General features: G+C 35.4%; 1 protein-coding gene across 1 annotated transcript in view; it reads left to right on the top strand.

Moving 5' to 3' along the window:
• The first annotated feature begins 1,568 nt into the window (after nt 1-1,568).
• LOC125227320 (neuroligin-1-like) overlaps nt 1,569-19,097 on the top strand; it is a 31,846-nt gene continuing 14,317 nt past the window's right edge. Inside the window, exons 1-4 of the mRNA XM_048131606.1 lie at nt 1,569-1,599; nt 2,553-2,897; nt 3,374-3,591; nt 9,967-10,122. Coding sequence (XP_047987563.1) covers nt 2,707-2,897; nt 3,374-3,591; nt 9,967-10,122 — 565 coding nt within the window. The 5' untranslated portion in view covers nt 1,569-1,599; nt 2,553-2,706. The remainder of the gene's footprint in view (nt 1,600-2,552; nt 2,898-3,373; nt 3,592-9,966; nt 10,123-19,097) is intronic.

Here is a 19,097-nt window from a genome sequence, read left to right as displayed (position 1 = left end):
TAACAGGTTTTTAGTAAGCTCCTTATATCAAAATATATTTCTGTTATAATTAATAAGCTTATGTAAAACTCTCGTTAAAAAATAATTGAATTGGCCTCGAGGGGCCAAGTTTACTTATTACTTTCGTAATATCATTGTCTAGAACTTACTCAAATATAAGTATCAAGAATCTTGATTAATAATTAAATTCGTCGAGTAGGTAAACACAATTAGGTATGCCTGAAACTTAGCAAATTTAGACGAGAGATGACGAGTGCGAAATGGTCTTTTCAGACAAACAGACTCCTTATCTTCCTCCATGGATATTAGGTAACATTACTGAACATGTTTTACTTTGATAGGTAGTTGTCTACGACATCGCAGCTATACCGTTACGAAATTTTTGATATCGTAATTAGAAGCTATGGTTAGAATCATTTAAACATTTGTATGGAAACTGTTTTTTTTTTCATAATTTTACCATAATAACAAAAAAAGCAGGGGCATAACTCATAATTTCATGTTAGGCATGGATAATATTACATGAAATTATGTAAATAGTGAAGAATATGGGGGTTATGTTGTATGTAGAATCAATCATTCACATTCCTCTTAAAATTGGTTCAAATTTCGGATTTAAAAGGAGATTAACCGATCTGATACCGCGGGAGGTAATGTTGTTTATCGAGTTGACAAACGCTTTTAAAAACGCTTTTTCGATTAAGTCCCGTTTTGTTCTAAAATTATGAGTGCAAATCGTGTTAGTCTAAATCAATATAACATTTTTCAAGTTTTGTTAGGCCGTGTTTGGCCAGTGGTATAAGAAATACTGCAAAATCCATCTACATACGACTGCGGCGTGTGTTTGTATTTCATTAAAATCAGATGGAGGATACATTTTTGCACCTATTGCGGCTGAAAATGTTGTAAATGTTAGTTATTTGGCGTGAAGGCTGGAAACAACATAGGTACCTACTTTTTAATTGGTAAATATTTAGATGAACTGCGTTTTCTTTTAAAAACAGGTGGAACGTTAAAGGATAAATTGAAAATTAAATACCTAGTGGTAGTCTGTAGCTATAGAACTATAATAGTCAAACTTAAATAAACTTTGGGATTAAAATTTTTGGGAACTTTTGGGAAATAAAATTGGGATGGGGTCATTGTTTGAACATTATTTAACTTAAATATTGATTTAGCAATAAACCTACAAAAATACCAAAATGCTTCCTAACTTTTCAGAACTCTTCGCGTATTATGAAAAAGATCTGTTATTTCAGATTTGTGATGTTACAAATACGCCTTATTTTATAGATCACTGTTATAATTTGCCGTTTACCGGATTCTTTGGATGTTACGTCATTGACGATGGCAGCTAACGTAGTTATGTCGTAGTTATTACGTAGTAATGTAGTAATAAACGCTGACCCAGTATGCCCGAGGGGAGCGATTTTCAATATCGTTCACATATATAAACACAGCCACCAACTTATTTTTTTGTTATATTTGTTAATGGTATGACCTAAACATTTGTTAAACAAAAATAATTATACTGTTTCAGGTAAAACCAATGGTTGAATCAATTGGGTCGATGTGCACCGCGCCAAAAACATGAGACGGGTAAGTCAATATAAGATTTATAGTAGGTACTTAATAGTTATTTGTTATACAAGGGGGCAAAGTTGTATTTTAACGCCGAGTGTGGAATCGAAAAACGAGCAAGTGAAAGGATTCTATAGTTGGACCACGAGCGAAGCGAGTGGTTCCAGAATAGAATCCTGAACTTGCGAGTTTTTTAACACACGAGAAGTAAAATACATTTGCACCCGAGTGTAACACAAAACTTTTCCCCTTACTATAGCGAGGAAACTACAACGCAAAAAATGCGTTTAAAACTGCTTCCAGTAGTTCCACAGGTTCATCTTTATTGCTAGATTCACCTACTTTTATCAATTTTAAAGCAGTTAATTTGACTTTATTCAAGGTCAAATTACTTTACCCACTAGTGGATAAAATGCGTTTTTACCCGCTGGTATTAAAGGACAAAACACGTGTTTCCGAGCTAGTGAGGGGAAAACAATATTATTTCATCATAGTTACCTACAGTCTCATCGACTATATTATTTATTTGTTTATCTTTTTCAGTTTATAGGGGTTTCTAATAAAATTACACATATGACGTGTTTGTTCATAATATAAGTGTGATTAATGATTCATATTAAAGAATAATAGGGAATACAAAAAAATTGTGTTGATATCGTATCTTTCTAGGCGATCTTGTTGACTTGACAGATACATTACAATTGTAGTTTGTGCTTGAGTACGTAATCCCCAATTCCCAAGTGAATCAAACAAGTGTATCTATTACTGATTTTTGTATTATAATTACATAATTCTCAAAGGGAATCAACTCGCTGCATCGAATGTTGTACTGATCGAGTTATAATGTTACGCGATAAATTGTAGTGTTAATAAAATAATTGATGATGGTAACGTTTTTGTGGAGGTTTTTTGGAGAGGTTAGTATGCATTTAACAAGCAACAGTGTTTATTTTGGTGTTATACGTGAACAGTGGCCGCGGGCACGGGAGAAGGGTGTGTCAGGATGAGCAGGCGCGTGGGGCGGTGCGCGAGCGCCTGCGCGCGGCGGCGGCGGGAGGCGTGACGCGCAGGAGCGGCGCGTCCCGTCCGCGCCCGCGCCCGTCCCGCGGCCGCCCCGTGCGCGTGATGCGAGCGGACCGCGCCGCGCTTCACGCGTGGCTGGTCTGCTGCGCGGCCGCGCTCTCCTCTCACAAGTACAGCACGCGCGTCGTGAGGACCAAGTATGGCCCTCTGCGGGGAATCGTCGTGCACTCGCATCCGCAAGTCGAAGCTTATCTCGGAGTGCCATATGCCACACCGCCACTTGGTAGCCTTAGGTGAGTTTAACTTGTTTCATTATCGTATACATGGTATTATACTTTTTATTTTAATACATTCAATAAGTGGCAGAAAATCTCTCTCTTCGAGTACCTAATCTTTTAAATAGAAAATTGTATTTGGCTCAAACGAGATTTGAATACAAAAGTATCTACATATTGGGAATCCATTAACTTAAATTAAAGCTAATGGATTCTTCACAAGACCTAGCTTTCTTAAACCTAAAAAATGCTGCCACAAAGGATCTTTATGATAATATACCTATGTGTTCTCCCTGAATAAGTAAAAAAACAGACCTACTCGATTAACAAAGTCAGTTAAAAAACAGGAAAATACACCAGGCGACCATAATTGACATACAATTAAAAGCCAGGTAAATTAGTATTTATCTTAGTTCTTTGATCATATTAGATCAAAATGCTCTTAGGGTAATAGATATAGTCTGATGGAAGATATATGATATATTGTGGTGCAGATACATGCCGCCGGTGACCCCGTCCCAGTGGCGCACGACGCGGCTGGCGGACGCGACGGGCCCGGCGTGCCCGCAGGTTCCGCCCGCCGCCGCGCCGCGCGAGGAGGCGCTGCTGCTGCACCCGCGCGCGCGCATCCGCCAGCTCGAGCGCCTGCTGCCACTGCTCGCCAACCAGAGCGAGGACTGCCTATATGTCAACATTTATGTTCCTGTCAATGGTACGAAATATTTTTAACTACATATTTGAACGCTATGAAATTTTATGTCGTTACTGGTCGTGTTTACAACGCCAAAGACAAGTATAGGTGTTACGGCAGGCTCCGTCGAAGTAAATATGACAGTACCTACATTAGCCTTATGTAAAAAACTGTTATTCACATATATACGTTGATAAATAGATGATTAAGTTGAAACCATATAGAGCATATCTGTTTCTAAGCATACAAAAGTAAAAGCATACCAAAGGTTTTGATTAGCTCGTTTGCGCCCAGGAATTTCGTGCTTGAGTGAAGTTTGAGTTTACGATAAGCGTTCAAAATGTTAATAGTTTATCAGCACTAGTAGTTTACTAGCAAGGTCAATACGGAGAAGTACCTATTTGGTTTTCACATCGGGCAAGTTCAAACAATGATCATGTTTATTATAAATTCTTACTATTCTTACTTCCGTTTACCATTAGACGTGACGTGAGTAGCTTGTATCAAATTTATAACGAGTGTGATACCCGTAAAGTACCAGTAGGTATTGGTGCTATATTTGTACCGTTATCAACCGAGTTATGTCTTTGTAAAGAAAAAGTAATAATTTTGCCATTTGTGTTCCAAGAAAGTAATTAAAATATTCTAATAAAGTTTCAAATTTCATCCAATACGCAGGTTCTGTTAAAGATGCGAATAAAAGGAATTAATATCGTGTTTATCAAGAAAGGGGCATTGAAACGTTTAGCTTGCTTATCAAGTATTAAAGCGGATTCATTGTTAACTTTGCTGAAACGCGGTGCGGCGATGCGTAAACATAGAGTTTCGAATTTGTTATTGTATCGATTACTGCTCCGGAGAGTAACTCTGGATTAGGCCATGACGCGACACGCCACGCGGCTGTGGAAAACTTAGAAAGTAAGCGCCGCAAGGCGTCAGGAGCAATGTATGCAACGCACGGCTAACCATAGAATTTTATACGAAGTTGTCGCCTTTTATCGTAGCAATTTTTAAAATGTAGACAAAGGTGCGGCGCACGAAGCAGTTTACTAAAATAGCAATACGATCGTTGAAACATTACTCTGTAACTAACAAGATAGCTATTGCAGTGCGAACACGGAAAGAAATAAAAGCGTTCAAGCGTTTATTTGTTTTATTATGCAATAAACTCGTCGAGTGCCAACGTGAAAATTCTTACTTTATCATTCACCCAAGATCAGTTTTAATGAGTGTTTTAATGAACTTATTATACGCAGCTTCTCTGTCACCTGTTGTTAGAGTGGAACAATAATACAGCATAATGGGCCTGGCGTCGTTTGCTGACGAGTTATGGTGATGATGGTCGGCCAGCGATCGTTAATCTGTGCGGGGTGCTTGTGCTTTATTCAGTTTATTTCCTCGCTAATTCAACGTCCGTTAAGCAAACTGATTTATAAATTTGCTTAGGTGTTATCGTTAACATTTTTCGACGGTTACGTAGGTACACCGTAAAAAATGGTAGCTTTGAAATTACGCTTCTTTTATTTAATTCACGTTAAAGTGACATACATTTTATAGTTATTTTGTTTTACAAGGAGCAAAGTTGTTTTATCGTACGTGCCTGTGATTAGAATGTGGAATCTTGAGCGTTACGAGGGCTTCAAGGCGTGTCGGTTAAACAAACGGGTACCTATCAATATTGACACATGTGATTAATCAACAACATTATACCACACTAATAGCCTTATTAAAATAAGTATTACTTGGTATTACTATGTAAAAACAGTGATTTTGTGAAACGTTGAGTATGTGCCTCAAAGTAAGGCATTGGTTCCTTGTCCGTTTCAAGACACCCACTGTCCGATTCAATGCTACATGCGTTATGAAACTGACATAAGTGAGATAAATCAAATATAGTATATATGTATGTATAAGCTTTATTGTACATAAAGGAAACAAAAGAGACACAGTTACAGAGTCAGTAATATGGTGTAGGCGGACTTATTAATGGGATCTCTTCCATCAAATAGTATTAATTATTAATAATGAAGTTTCATTAAATATGAAACTTCATTATTAATTATTTATAGAATAGTATTACCTATATCCGAAATTCATAAGGATAGTCAACCAGTTCCTAAGTTTTTAACTACAGCATGTTACTTCAAAGTTAAATGTCCGTTTCATGGCGGATCTCCCCTACTTGTCGTAACAGAACTAACACTCCTACTTGGTTTTGGTTTGAAAAAAGAGTACTAGTAACAATCCATACTAATATTATAAATGGGAGAGTGTGTGTGTCTGTTTGTTTGTCCGTCTTTCACGGCAAAACGGAGCGACGATTTGACGTGATTTTTTAAGTGGATATAATTGAAGGGATGGACATTGGTCTAAGCGCGACAGCGGTGAACGGCGGTCATACATTGATGGAGCGAGACACAGCGATGGGACTCTTCATTCGCACTTATGGCTGCCGCTCACCGCTGTCGCGCTTAGACTAATATCGTGGCTGGGCCGTAACGCGAGCGAAGCCGCGGGCAAAAGCTAGTTACATGTATAAAAAATCGTTTTCTTAGAGGAATTTAGGTATGCACAGTCATCAAAGTTGAAAGCGTCCCCAGCGGGAGGTATCGAGGCCTCAATTCCGTAGTGCATTGCAGTGCATCGTACCCCTGCAAGCAGTGCGGAAGTGAGGCTGAGACACCTCGTAGCGACACCTCGAGACAGCAGGAAGATGAATGGCGACGTTGTAGCGACACCTCAGGAATACAGGAAGAATTAAGAACAGAGGATTTGGTGTTTTTGGAACATTGAGAAGCAAGCCGGATAATGAATTAGCATCAGTAAAAGAGAAAGAAGATTTATCTTCACAATTAGTACATTGGGTTGCAGGAGGTTTGAAGAATTATAACATATTTTGCTACGTCGTATGCTAGTATTAGTAGGTACCTATTTACTTTACGGTGAGTTCGTGTTCTTTTCTCAATCACTGAGCCATGCGCGGATCCAGGGGGGGGTCATGGGGGTCATGACCCCCTCTGGAGCCTAGGTTGGCCATACAAATAGACCACGTGACCCCCCCCTCCTCTGGGGCCTGGACCTTTACCATGTGACCCCCCCCTCCCTGGGCACGAAGCTGGATCCGCGCTTGCACTGAGCGAGATGGATGTACACTTGTACAGTCAAGTGTAAAAATATGGGTGCGTTGAACTTATCAAAAATATGTCCCATAGCACTTTATGTCGGCGGAATAAGGTCTCGGTACATATTTTTGAGCGGATAAAATCGATACGTATTTTTGCACTTGTCTGTACGTTATTATTGTGCCCAGGAAAAGTCTTTGAAAGATTACAAAATTAATTTCTAGGTTTTGTAATGCATGATTGACATATCCGACTTTTAGGGGTTATTTTCATATTTGTATCTTATGTTTGACCGCATTGATTTTAGGTAGACTTCTTTTTGTAAACTTTTTGCTTTGTGAAAAGCTTTCAGATTTGTAATTAAATTTATACCAGCCATTATGTAATCCAATAACGCTACCACTTTTAATAACCTAACCACAAAATTAAAATTTTGAAAAAACCCCCGACCCCGACATAGTGGACCGATTTTCATGAAACATGGCTAAGAACACTCCCGACTAACTCAGCTTTCAGACAAAAAAAACTAAATCTAAATCGGTTCATCCGTTCGGGAGCTACGATGCCACAGACATACACACACACAGACAAACAGACAAACAGACAAACAGACAGACAGACAGACAGACGGACAGACAGACACGTCAAACTTATAACACCCCTTCGTTTTTGCGTCGGGGGTTAAAAACTCAGTTTGAACCTACCATAATCGAATATTTGAAATTATTGTAAAACAACCAACATTGTTAATAGAATCTCAGAAAATATATTTTTTGTAATTAGTTTTTAATTGAGGGCTGTCACTTGCAAGTTTTGTTACGATTCCGCTAACCACAAAGTTCCTTCTTCTATGAGAAATTGGTTATTTTTCCTCAAGCCCGCTCACAATCCCTTTTTCCTGTTGCGACTTTTATATTCCTTAGAATTAGAAAGAAATTACTTTGTCACCTACGCGTTTAGATAGATCTTGCAATATCAGTTTACCGCCATCAAAGAGTCACAGAAAGGGTACAAAGGCTTTTTATGGTCGACTTGTTTTTGCCAGAGGAATAAATTTCTTACAAAGGTTTCGTGAAAGCACTCCAATTTCTATTTAAAAGGCTTGTTTGAAGCGTTTTATGCTTGAGTATTAGCGGAAATCGAATAATATTGATATTGACACACTGCTCTTAATTATTTTCTCTCTGTAGTTGGTGTAAATAATTCGTGTGAATTGAATTTCAAACTGTAACAAAATGGTCTGTATTTTTTTAGGCCACCTTTGTTTTCCGATGAATACGAGTAGGTAGATACTAAAAATAAACCATGTTGACTTTTAATTATATTCACTTTCAACTGTCAATGCCAGTGTTCAGCATTATTATTTATAATGTATGTCATGTCCCGACAAGGTACATACCGTTTTGATAGAAATATGGAACCAACTGCCATTATTTTCATCATGTATTGCAAAACATGCTGTAGGTACACGGTTACAGTGACGACATCTGCCCTAAACTTTCAGTGTGCCTCCTCATTTGATGGCTTATATACCATTAACAGGTCAATTCAAATGTATACTGATATTAGGACGATATATTAATGATGTAATTTAGTATATTATATAACGGTAACGTTATGAAGGCTATAAAAGTTGAGTACCGCGGTTAGGTCACGAGGCTTGCCGAGTGGCCTAAGGTACTCAACTTTTATAGCCTTCATAATGTTACGATTGTATACTATACTTTTTCTACGACAGCCAAATAAATACCTATTCGAGAATAATAAAATGGGTTGCTTACCTACTTCATATAATGAATGGGAATATTTGTGTGGATCTTAACTATTATATTCTGTCCACAATGTTGATGGCGAGAACTTGTTGCACAATTCTTCAAAATATGCCAACAACGCGGTTTCAGAGAAAGTTGAAACATTTTTTTGCAATTTCCATTTCAAAACAATCATAACATTTTTGTGCGCTTTATCCGACTTTTCAGGTAACGAATTGTCAGTCACTTTGATCGCCATAGCCTTGATTTCTTCGGAAGTACATAGTTCACCAGAATCACTTATAATTACTTAAGTTTTTGCACAATAACGTCGAATTAAAATATACTACACAACACTAAAATACTTAGTTCAAAAAGTTTCGTCAAAAGTTTATAAATGTCAAACATGCCATAGACAAGAGAAATAGAAAATAAGCCGGTTTTCAATTACAAAAAATGTGGTTGCGTTCAAGAATATTTAAATGTCGAATGTAAAATTATTTGATAAACTTATGATTTTTACCTTTGTTTTGCAATATCTAATATGTAAAATGCATTTCAGTTTATTTTTTCATCTTGATTTAAATTATGAACCTTAACATCATATTATTTATTAAAAGTTACAAATGAAAACATACCTGATAAATTGGAAGTTGTGTTTTAAAAAAAAACTATATTCATATGATTACTGCTATACCTATAGACAAATAGACTTTATTATCGTTACTCAAATGAACTTAATTTGGATACCGCTGACAATAATCTAATTGGCAGATTTGAGTGCTGGAGTAGAAAAAAATATCTTGTGAATCGCTCGCGCCAATGCAGCTACGGGCAAGCACGAGCAAAGCCACACTAAAGTACTGACCCCTAGGATGGCACGGTTCTTTAAGCTTTCTCATTTTCAAAATTTTAACTTTTGTGTAAATGAGGTTAAATTATGTGTCCATTGCACGGATTATTGTGAGCATTGCACGGATTGCAAAAATGGTGCGGGTTCAAGTCCCGCCGGAAGCGTAAATTTTTCCATTTTTTCCTTTAATAAAAAAATGTTTAGAATCGTTAGCAGACGTTTCTGCTTAATAAAAATTAATTTATGTGTCCATGTTCTTATTTATACAAAAGCAAAGCTGCAAGTTTATACTGAAATGAGAAAAAAAATTGCAATGGGCCAATATATAAGCCATCAGGTGCCAGTACTTTATATTTGAATGAAAATGTAAAGTACCGGCACCTATAATGTTATGTAAACTTTTCTGTGTTTCGCCTAGTTTAAGAGTTTGAATGGTGTCCTTTAGAAGTCGAATTTATATGATTGTAGGCTTGAATTGGCCTGTAAGTTGAATACTACCGGCGTAAATATTATGCTTCTAATTTTATCACTTATCTATGTGGATAAAGTATCCGTCACGTTTTGTCAAGTATGTAAAAATTGGAAGCATAATACGCCGGCTGGTTGAATATGTGAAGTAGATTTTTCTGTTTTCTCAACACATGCGTGATATAAACATTGAAACTGGCAGGTGAAGGTGAGAACGAGGGCGGCGGGCTGTCGTGCCTGGTGTTCGTGCATGGCGAGTCGTACGAGTGGAGCTCGGGCAGCGCCTACGACGGCACCACGCTGGCCGCGCACGGCAACATCATCGTAGTCACTATCAACTTTAGGTTAGGTGTATTGGGTAAGTGAAGACACATATTATAGTTATTTGTTATACAAGGGGGCAAAGTTGTATTTTAACGCCGAGTGTGGAATTGAAAAACGAGCAAGTGAAAGGATTCTATTGTTGAACCACGAGCGAAGCGAGTGGTTCGAGAATAGAATCCTAAACTTGCGAGTTTTTTAACACACGAGAAGTAAAATACATTTGCACCCGAGTGTAACACAAAACTTTTCCCCTCACTATAGCGAGGAAACTACAACGCAAAAAATGCGTTTATCACTGCTTCCAGTAGTTCCACAGGTGGTAAATCATCTTTATTACTAGATTCACCTACTTTTATCAATTTTAAAGCAGTTAATTTGACTTTATTCAAGGTCAAATTACTTTACCCACTAGTGGATAAAATGCGTTTTTACTCGCTGGTATTAAAGGACAAAACACGTGTTTCCGAGCTAGTGAGGGGAAAATACATTTGCAGTGTAACACAAAACTTTTCCCCTCACTATAGCGAGGAAACTACAACGCAGGAAATGCGTTTATCACTGCTTCCAGTAGTTTCACAGGTGGTAAATCATCTTTATTACTAGTATCACCTACTTTTATCAATTTTAAAGAAGTTAATTTGACTTTATTCAAGGTCAAATTACTTTACCCACTAGTGGATAAAATGCGTTTTTACCCGCTGGTATTAAAGGACAAAACACGTGTTTCCGAGCTAGTGAGGGGAAAAATACGTTACACGCACAGCACGCTGGCCGCGCACGGCAACATCATCGCAGTCACTATCAACTTTAGGTTAGGTGTATTGGGTAAGTGAACAGACATATTACGTTACACTCATACCACGCTGGCCGCGCACGGCAACATCATCGTAGTCACTATCAACTTTAGGTTAGGTGTATTGGGTAAGTGAACAGACATATTACGTTACACTCATACCACGCTGGCCGCGCACGGCACCATCATCGTAGTCACTATCAACTTTAGGTTAGGTGTATTGGGTAAGTGAACAGACATATTACGTTACACTCATACCACGCTGGCCGCGCACGGCAACATCATCGTAGTCACTATCAACTTTAGGTTAGGTGTATTGGGTAAGTGAACAGACATATTACGTTACACTCATACCACGCTGGCCGCGCACGGCAACATCATCGTAGTCACTATCAACTTTAGGTTAGGTGTATTGGGTAAGTGAACAGACATATTACGTTACACTCATACCACGCTGGCCGCGCACGGCAACATCATCGTAGTCACTATCAACTTTAGGTTAGGTGTATTGGGTAAGTGAACAGACATATTACGTTACACTCATACCACACTGTCCGCGCCCGGTAACATCATTGTAGTCACTATCGACTTTACGTAAGGTGTATTGGGTAAGTGAATAGAGATTTCCACTAGCAACGATTTTGACATATATAGTATACACTCCTTTCGCTTCTTTCACTTTCATAACATTCCTCAAACCCGCTTGCCGGTATAAGGTGCTCTGCTGACCTACTAACCTATAACGAAAAATTATACGTAACAAAATCAAGTATACCACTTTGAAGAGATAATTATCTATACCGGTTTCTGCAGTCTTTTTTTTCCTCTAAAGACACACATTAACACACACACAAAATGAGGGTAGTATTAATTTAAACAAAATATCCTGATTACAACGTGCACATGGTGTAAGATATTGCGATTTACCAACAAGTTTTTTTGAAAAAAAAAACATACCATGGCATGTAAAGGCAAAATAAATGTATATATATATAAATAGCAATCTCAGACACCATAAGGCGTATGAGTAACAGGAAAATCTCTTCTGAAAGGTATTATTTCGCGTTCCATTTGGTTGTCAATTTCAATACAGCTCTGCTTACATGACTGTCCCTCCATTTTGCTTCTGTTTTCAACATTTAATATCAATGATAGGCATTGCTCAGAATATAAGTATATATTAATAATTTGTATATGTGATATTTAGGAAAATAATATCCTTATTTTCCGTTTATAAAATCAGTGACTATTACTATCGTTATTTGTATGTATAAAATAATCTATACGTAAAAATAAGGAGACGTTTTATTTCTTAGACGGAAGATTTTTATCAAAATATACCTAAATTTAAAGTAGGTATATACTTAAATTTCGTACATCTAGACATCGTTCATTAAGTAGTAGTAAATATAACATTTCTACTAAATTGAAGGTAGTACACCTAAACAAAACTAGTCATCTATTACTAATATTGTCACATGTTTCTTAGAATAAGGTATCGTGGAAAGAAAACTTAATGAATAGGCTATTACCATACACCGGTTTCGCGGGGGCAAATCTGTACTGACGTTTAATAGTGCGAGGACACATTAAACTAATTTTATTATTTGATATCGATAAAAATGTCGTACTACCGTTGTGTAATTTCAAGAATTTGAATGAAGAAGAAAACTACATACACAAAAATAAACTTTTTGAGGAATTAACTTTCTTTAATATTTAATATAATTTTCATAATATACAATCAAAATTTTAAAACCTACTCGATTTTTCTTGCTGTGATTGGTCCAAAGGCGTTTAAAAAATACTCAATGAGGCTTTGTGTGTGCCGGCGTCTTGTTTGAGAAGATTTCCAGTGGATTTCTTGGCGTAACTTTGCGGCATTAGTCATCAATCTGACGTATAAAGAGCCCATTTACGGCCTATTTGCTGCTTGAAGCTTTTTATAATAGCCATGAGTGAGTAAATCGAGGTTGCTTGAGTTGAAATGTTGAACATGCTACTTTATTTGAGCTGGTTTCAAACATGGCTATTGGCGTTAGTTCAGGCCTTCGTAACTTTAGAAGCAGATATCAAGTACCTTTTTATTCAACATTGTAAACCATTATAAAATTGTAATGCAGAGGGTAATATCAAATCATCATCTTATTCCATCGATGGGACTCCTGTAATTCGGCACCAATGAGTAAATAATGCCTTCTGGATAATCTTGTTCGATAAAAAATATTGAGCGATCGAATTAAAAATGAAGGCGGGATAAAAACGATTAAAATCGTATTATGTAAATGTCTACATTATTGATGACCGTCACTAGATAGGTACTCGTAGGTTTTGAAAAGTTTAAAAGTCAGTAGTTTTAACTATATATTTCGTTTTACTAATCTATTCGCTATGTGACTCACTAGGTTCAAGCTTTTAAACACTATTTAAGCTGTTTGTGCCTACAGTATCCTAAGACATAAAATATTCTTAGACTAATTTACTGAGATTTAGACCGTGATCACTTTTTTGTATTTTGTATAGCTCCAAACCTCAAACCCCTCAAAATGTTCTTCTTCGGATTTATAATTTATAGAGTTGCAGGAGACGGGTTAAGATCGATAATCGTTGAGATAACGATGTTACCAGCCCAGTCACAGCCCAATGACGACTCGTAGCACACTGTAGCAGTTTAAGTGGGGATTGTCCACTGAGCGACGGCCACAACTAAATGGCAACTAATTGGAACAATTTTGTCGGCATTAAACATATTACTAGTGATTTAGGATTATAGAGGGCAATTTGTCTTACTTCTGAGCTCCTACCATGACTTTTTGACGTTTTAGGTACCTAAAAGTAACGTAAGTTACCAACTCGATAGCTTAGTGACAGAAAATGTTTGTAATTTTTGGTACTTCCTACACGTATGGGGGACGCTGTTCTGTTTTTCCATACAATAAATGTCATTTTTCGTGACGTTTCTGTTATAAAGTATTTTAAAACGTGAGGAACAAATTCTAGAGGCTCTGACTTGTACTCACTCGACGCACCTCAATTAATTCGTAATACTCATGATTATTATCCGTGGTTATCGGCGAGAAAACGCTTACCACCAGCCACAAATAGGTAAAGCTATAAAGGCATTAAGTACCTTTAAATGAAATAATTTATAGCTATATATATATATATATATATATATATATATAGAATACTCCAGGTATATATATATAATATATATATATATATATACCTGGAGTATTCTCATGTTAGCGACAGGTAACAAAATCTTACATAATTCTCAAACCCAATAGATTCGATCGATCTACTTCTAGAACGTGAAGATATAAGACAATTTTTATTTACTACAAACATAGAAATTGTAGACCTAAACAATGTTAAAACTAAAATTAAACCTAAAAATAAAACTAAATAAAAAACTACATATAAAAACACTATATGTTGAAGCTTCTTTTGTGTTAATATAAGATTATGATTTGTTATATCTGCTATTTTTGGAACATGAATAAATGATTTTATTTATTTTTTTAGTCAACAAGGTAGTTAAACGTACATTTTACAAAACTTTCGAAATTGTAATTTGTTGCGTGAAATTCGGTATATATGTAAAAGACGCCTTTGATGCGTGGTATTAAAAATTAGCAGCATTTATTTATAGTGAATGGTTTGTTTATTTTGTCTGATTATTTTTATTTGCGTTGCAAAGACTTCCCAAAATCGATGTACTGAATAAATATGTATACAAAAGAGGTATTCAATTAACGCATTCACCGCCAGCATACACACGTTACGCGGTACGAGTATAAGCTCGTGCTACGCGCTACGAGCGTAGCCGATAAAATGCCAAATTCCGTTTATAAAATCATAGACTACGAAACAGAGCGTCCGTTTGGAGGGTTGCTGGCAGTAAACGCTTACCACCAGCCACAAATAGGTAAAGCTATAAAGGCATTAAGTACCTTTAAATGAAATAATTTATATATATATATATATATATATATATATATATAGAATACTCCAGGTATATATATATAATATATATATATATATATATATACCTGGAGTATTCTCATGTTAGCGACAGGTAACAAAATCTTACATAATTCTCAAACCCAATAGATTCGATCGATCTACTTCTAGAACGTGAAGATATAAGACAATTTTTATTTACTACAAACATAGAAATTGTAGACCTAAACAATGTTAAAACTAAAATTAAACCTAAAAATAAAACTAAATAAAAAACTACATATAAAAACACTATATGTTGAAGCTTCTTTTGTGTTAATATAAGATTATGATTTGTTATATCTGCTATTTTTGGAACATGAATAAATGATTTTATTTATTTTTTTAGTCAACAAGGTAGTTAAACGTACATTTTACAAAACTTTCGAAATTGTAATTTGTTGCGTGAAATTCGGTATATCAGCAATTCCCGTCAACTTTGTACAATGACACGTCAGCAAATTTTAATTGATCCTATTTTGTTACCAACATTTAGTAATATAATTCGATTTTCGTAAGATATATACAGGATAATTGTTATAATTAAGAAAATATAGATACTAGAGAACCCTAATGACAAAATAAAACTTAATAAAATCTCAATTCATCAACAAAATCTTGGTAACAAAATAGGAATTAATAAAAACAAATTTAACTTTTCCCTTAATTTTTGTACAAACTTTTCGAGAACTGCTGATATATGTAAAAGACGCCTTTGATGCGTGGTATTAAAAATTAGCAGCATTTATTTATAGTGAATGGTTTGTTTATTTTGTCTGATTATTTTTATTTGCGTTGCAAAGACTTCCCAAAATCGATGTACTGAATAAATATGTATACAAAAGAGGTATTCAATTAACGCATTCACCGCCAGCATACACACGTTACGCGGTACGAGTATAAGCTCGTGCTACGCGCTACGAGCGTAGCCGATAAAATGCCAAATTCCGTTTATAAAATCATAGACTACGAAACAGAGCGTCCGTTTGGAGGGTTGCTGGCAGTAAATGTGTTAAACTTTACTAGTTTAGCAGGTCGCTGGTTAGCGAACGTTAATAGTGAGATCAATTCTTGCTTCTAACTCGACACGTAGCATAGGTATGTTTGCTGTCCGTAGGAATATTGATCATGATTCACGTCTGACCATGATTGGTCATGAGTGAATAACGAATGTCTCAGTGTATCACGCTTTTACCATTGTCAGTTCAAGGGAGATGCATTATCAAACTCGTGATTAGGATACATCAGAATACTAGTTGCTACGTGATAACGATACAGATACAGCGAAGTCTGTTTAACATTCAATTTATTAATGTGTGTGCCAAGATATAAAATAAGTACAAATATTACTTCTATGATTTATTATGTTTAACTTGTGATTCAAAATATTCAACGAGGCAAAGTTAGGATACTGATTTATAAGTATTTACAACGTGGCTGGTTGGTAGCTTTTATCTTGCTCAATTATCCTTAGTCTGCGGTGTGATTTTAAAATGATACGGTGAAAGCTTTAGTCTTCCACCGTGGAAAATGTTCTTCGAGGTTTTATTTTATTTTATCAAAGCTGGAGCTTTAAAACTCTTATCTTTTACTAATGAATGACTCCCGACGGCATTGAAATTCTGAATAGAAATGTTTTTTGTCAACTTTCTGTAGGCCCTAATAAAACAAGTTGAAAAGAAATCCTGTTTATTGACAGGCATCTATTTAGAATTTAATTAGTACAAGGAAAAGTTTGTAAGTCATCGATTTTCGATCAAAAGCCATATTTTAAAATATTTATAGAGTAAAAAACACCAACTACAAGTAGTAAGCGATGACTCAAAATACATAAGTCTTGGCTGTTAATTCAAAACATAAATAACTATTTAATTTTTTCTTGTTTCTTAGGTTTTTAAAATAAGTTTAAAGTATTTTATTTCCAATTTACATACATTTCACTATGTTTTGAGCGTTGAAAGATTGCAGATTTTGTACGCCTCGTTCCGTTTTGAAAAAAGCGAGTTTTTGTAAAATACAAGTAGAAATAATGTGATCGAGAGAGGAGGAGGATTGTCTTTGTCTGTTCGCATGAATTAACATGCATGAGACGAGGGCGAAAAATATTTATTGAAAGCTTGTCGTTGTTGTTGTCTTAAAGTAAAATATGAGTAAGTATTAGAGGTACATATATATGATATTTACTATTATTTAGGTCCCTACGTATACAGTTCTAGGGATTTGTACAATAAAATTGCAAATTAAAGATGTTAACCTAGAAAATTTACTTAAAATAATCTTAACATAAATATTTAGAAATTAAATTTGTTTTGAGACACACCATCAAATTATCTATTTTATGTAGTCTTTTTGAATGACACTAACTTTGACCGTGTGTGTGTGGATTGAGTGAGCACCTTCCGAAAATAAAAATAAATATGCTGATCATTTAGTAAAAGTTCTAAAACAATTGTAAAACGAATCTCTGAATTTGTAAAAAGATAAATCAAAAGATACAGCCATTAACATGTGCTCACTCAGTTCTCACAAACTACCAACGAAAACAGTGAATATATTCATTTAACATATAATATTTATATACTAACATTTAGTAAAAAATAGGCCAACCTACCTCTATAAATATTAGATCACCTAGTGACGTATTAAATTTTTTACAAATAGTTTCTTATGCTCACTCAATCCACACACTTTTGAAAAGCCGAATTTTGATGAAAACATAAGATTTAGACCGCTATTATATGTGTATAGTTTAGTAAAAGTGAAATGGGAATTTGTAAAATACAAAACGAACCACTAACGTGTCAGGTTTTTTTATAATAAATTTTTGTAAGTGCTCACTCAGTCCACACGTTTTGAGAAAGTTAAAAATGTAAATATCTTACGATTTGTAGCACCTAAGACACTCGAAAGTACTTCAACATTTAGTAAAAATTTTTACTAAATATCCACCATCTAATATTTTATATTCGTTGTCTGGTTTTAAAGATATTCAGACATAACTTTTCTCATACAAATGTATCAAGTAGGGTGACTACACTATGTCGGCTCCTGATTTTCCCCACCTTCCCATTGTCATATTGAGATTGGGGAGTTTCGTTCGTTCAATTTTGATAATATTAAACTAATACCATATTAATTATCCATCTGCAAACTGTTTTTAGGTTATGTTCTTGGCCTAGTGATGATGTGTATTGTGTAATTTTTATCGACGTCAGGATAATAACCATATCGACATGCATGCATTAAAAAGGACATGAATGATAATTGGTAAGAAACAAAAATACTTCACTAGTAAGAAACCAGAACCTGGTAATCTAATCGCGCTAACAGATGAGCGTACCGGATTTGTAAGTGGGAGCGAGAAATAGTTATTTTTTTCTCGCTCCCACTTACAAATCCGGTAAACTATTATCAAAATTGAACGAAACTCCCCAATCTCAATATGACAATGGGAAGGTGGGGAAAATCAGGAGCCGACATAGTGTGGTCACCCTACTTGATACATTTGTATGAGAAAAGTTATGTCTGAATATCTTTAAAACCAGACAACGAATATAAAATATTAGATGGTGGATATTTAGTAAAAATTTTTACTAAATGTTGAAGTACTTTCGAGTGTCTTAGGTGCTACAAATCGTAAGATATTTACATTTTTAACTTTCTCAAAACGTGTGGACTGAGTGAGCACTTACAAAAATTTATTATAAAAAAACCTGACACGTTAGTGGTTCGTTTTGTATTTTACAAATTCCCATTTCACTTTTACTAAACTATACACATATAATAGCGGTCTAAATCTTATGTTTTTCATCAAAATTCGGCTTTTCAAAAGTGTGTGGATTGAGTGAGCATAAGAAACTATTTGTAAAAAATTTAATACGTCACTAGGTGATCTAATATTTATAGAGGTAGGTTGGCCTATTTTTTACTAAATGTTAGTATATAAATATTATATGTTAAATGAATATATTCACTGTTTTCGTTGGTAGTTTGTGAGAACTGAGTGAGCACATGTTAATGGCTGTATCTTTTGATTTATCTTTTTACAAATTCAGAGATTCGTTTTACAATTGTTTTAGAACTTTTACTAAATGATCAGCATATTTTTTTTTATTTTCGGAAGGTGCTCACTCAATCCACACACACACACTTTGACCGTGTTCGGTATACTCATTTGCTGATGCCTATTATTTATGTTCTGCGATCTGCGA

The sequence above is a fragment of the Leguminivora glycinivorella genome, chromosome 6 (assembly GCF_023078275.1).
Source record: "Leguminivora glycinivorella isolate SPB_JAAS2020 chromosome 6, LegGlyc_1.1, whole genome shotgun sequence".
Classification (NCBI taxonomy): Eukaryota; Metazoa; Arthropoda; class Insecta; order Lepidoptera; family Tortricidae; genus Leguminivora; species Leguminivora glycinivorella.
This window is presented reverse-complemented; position numbering and strand designations above follow the sequence as displayed.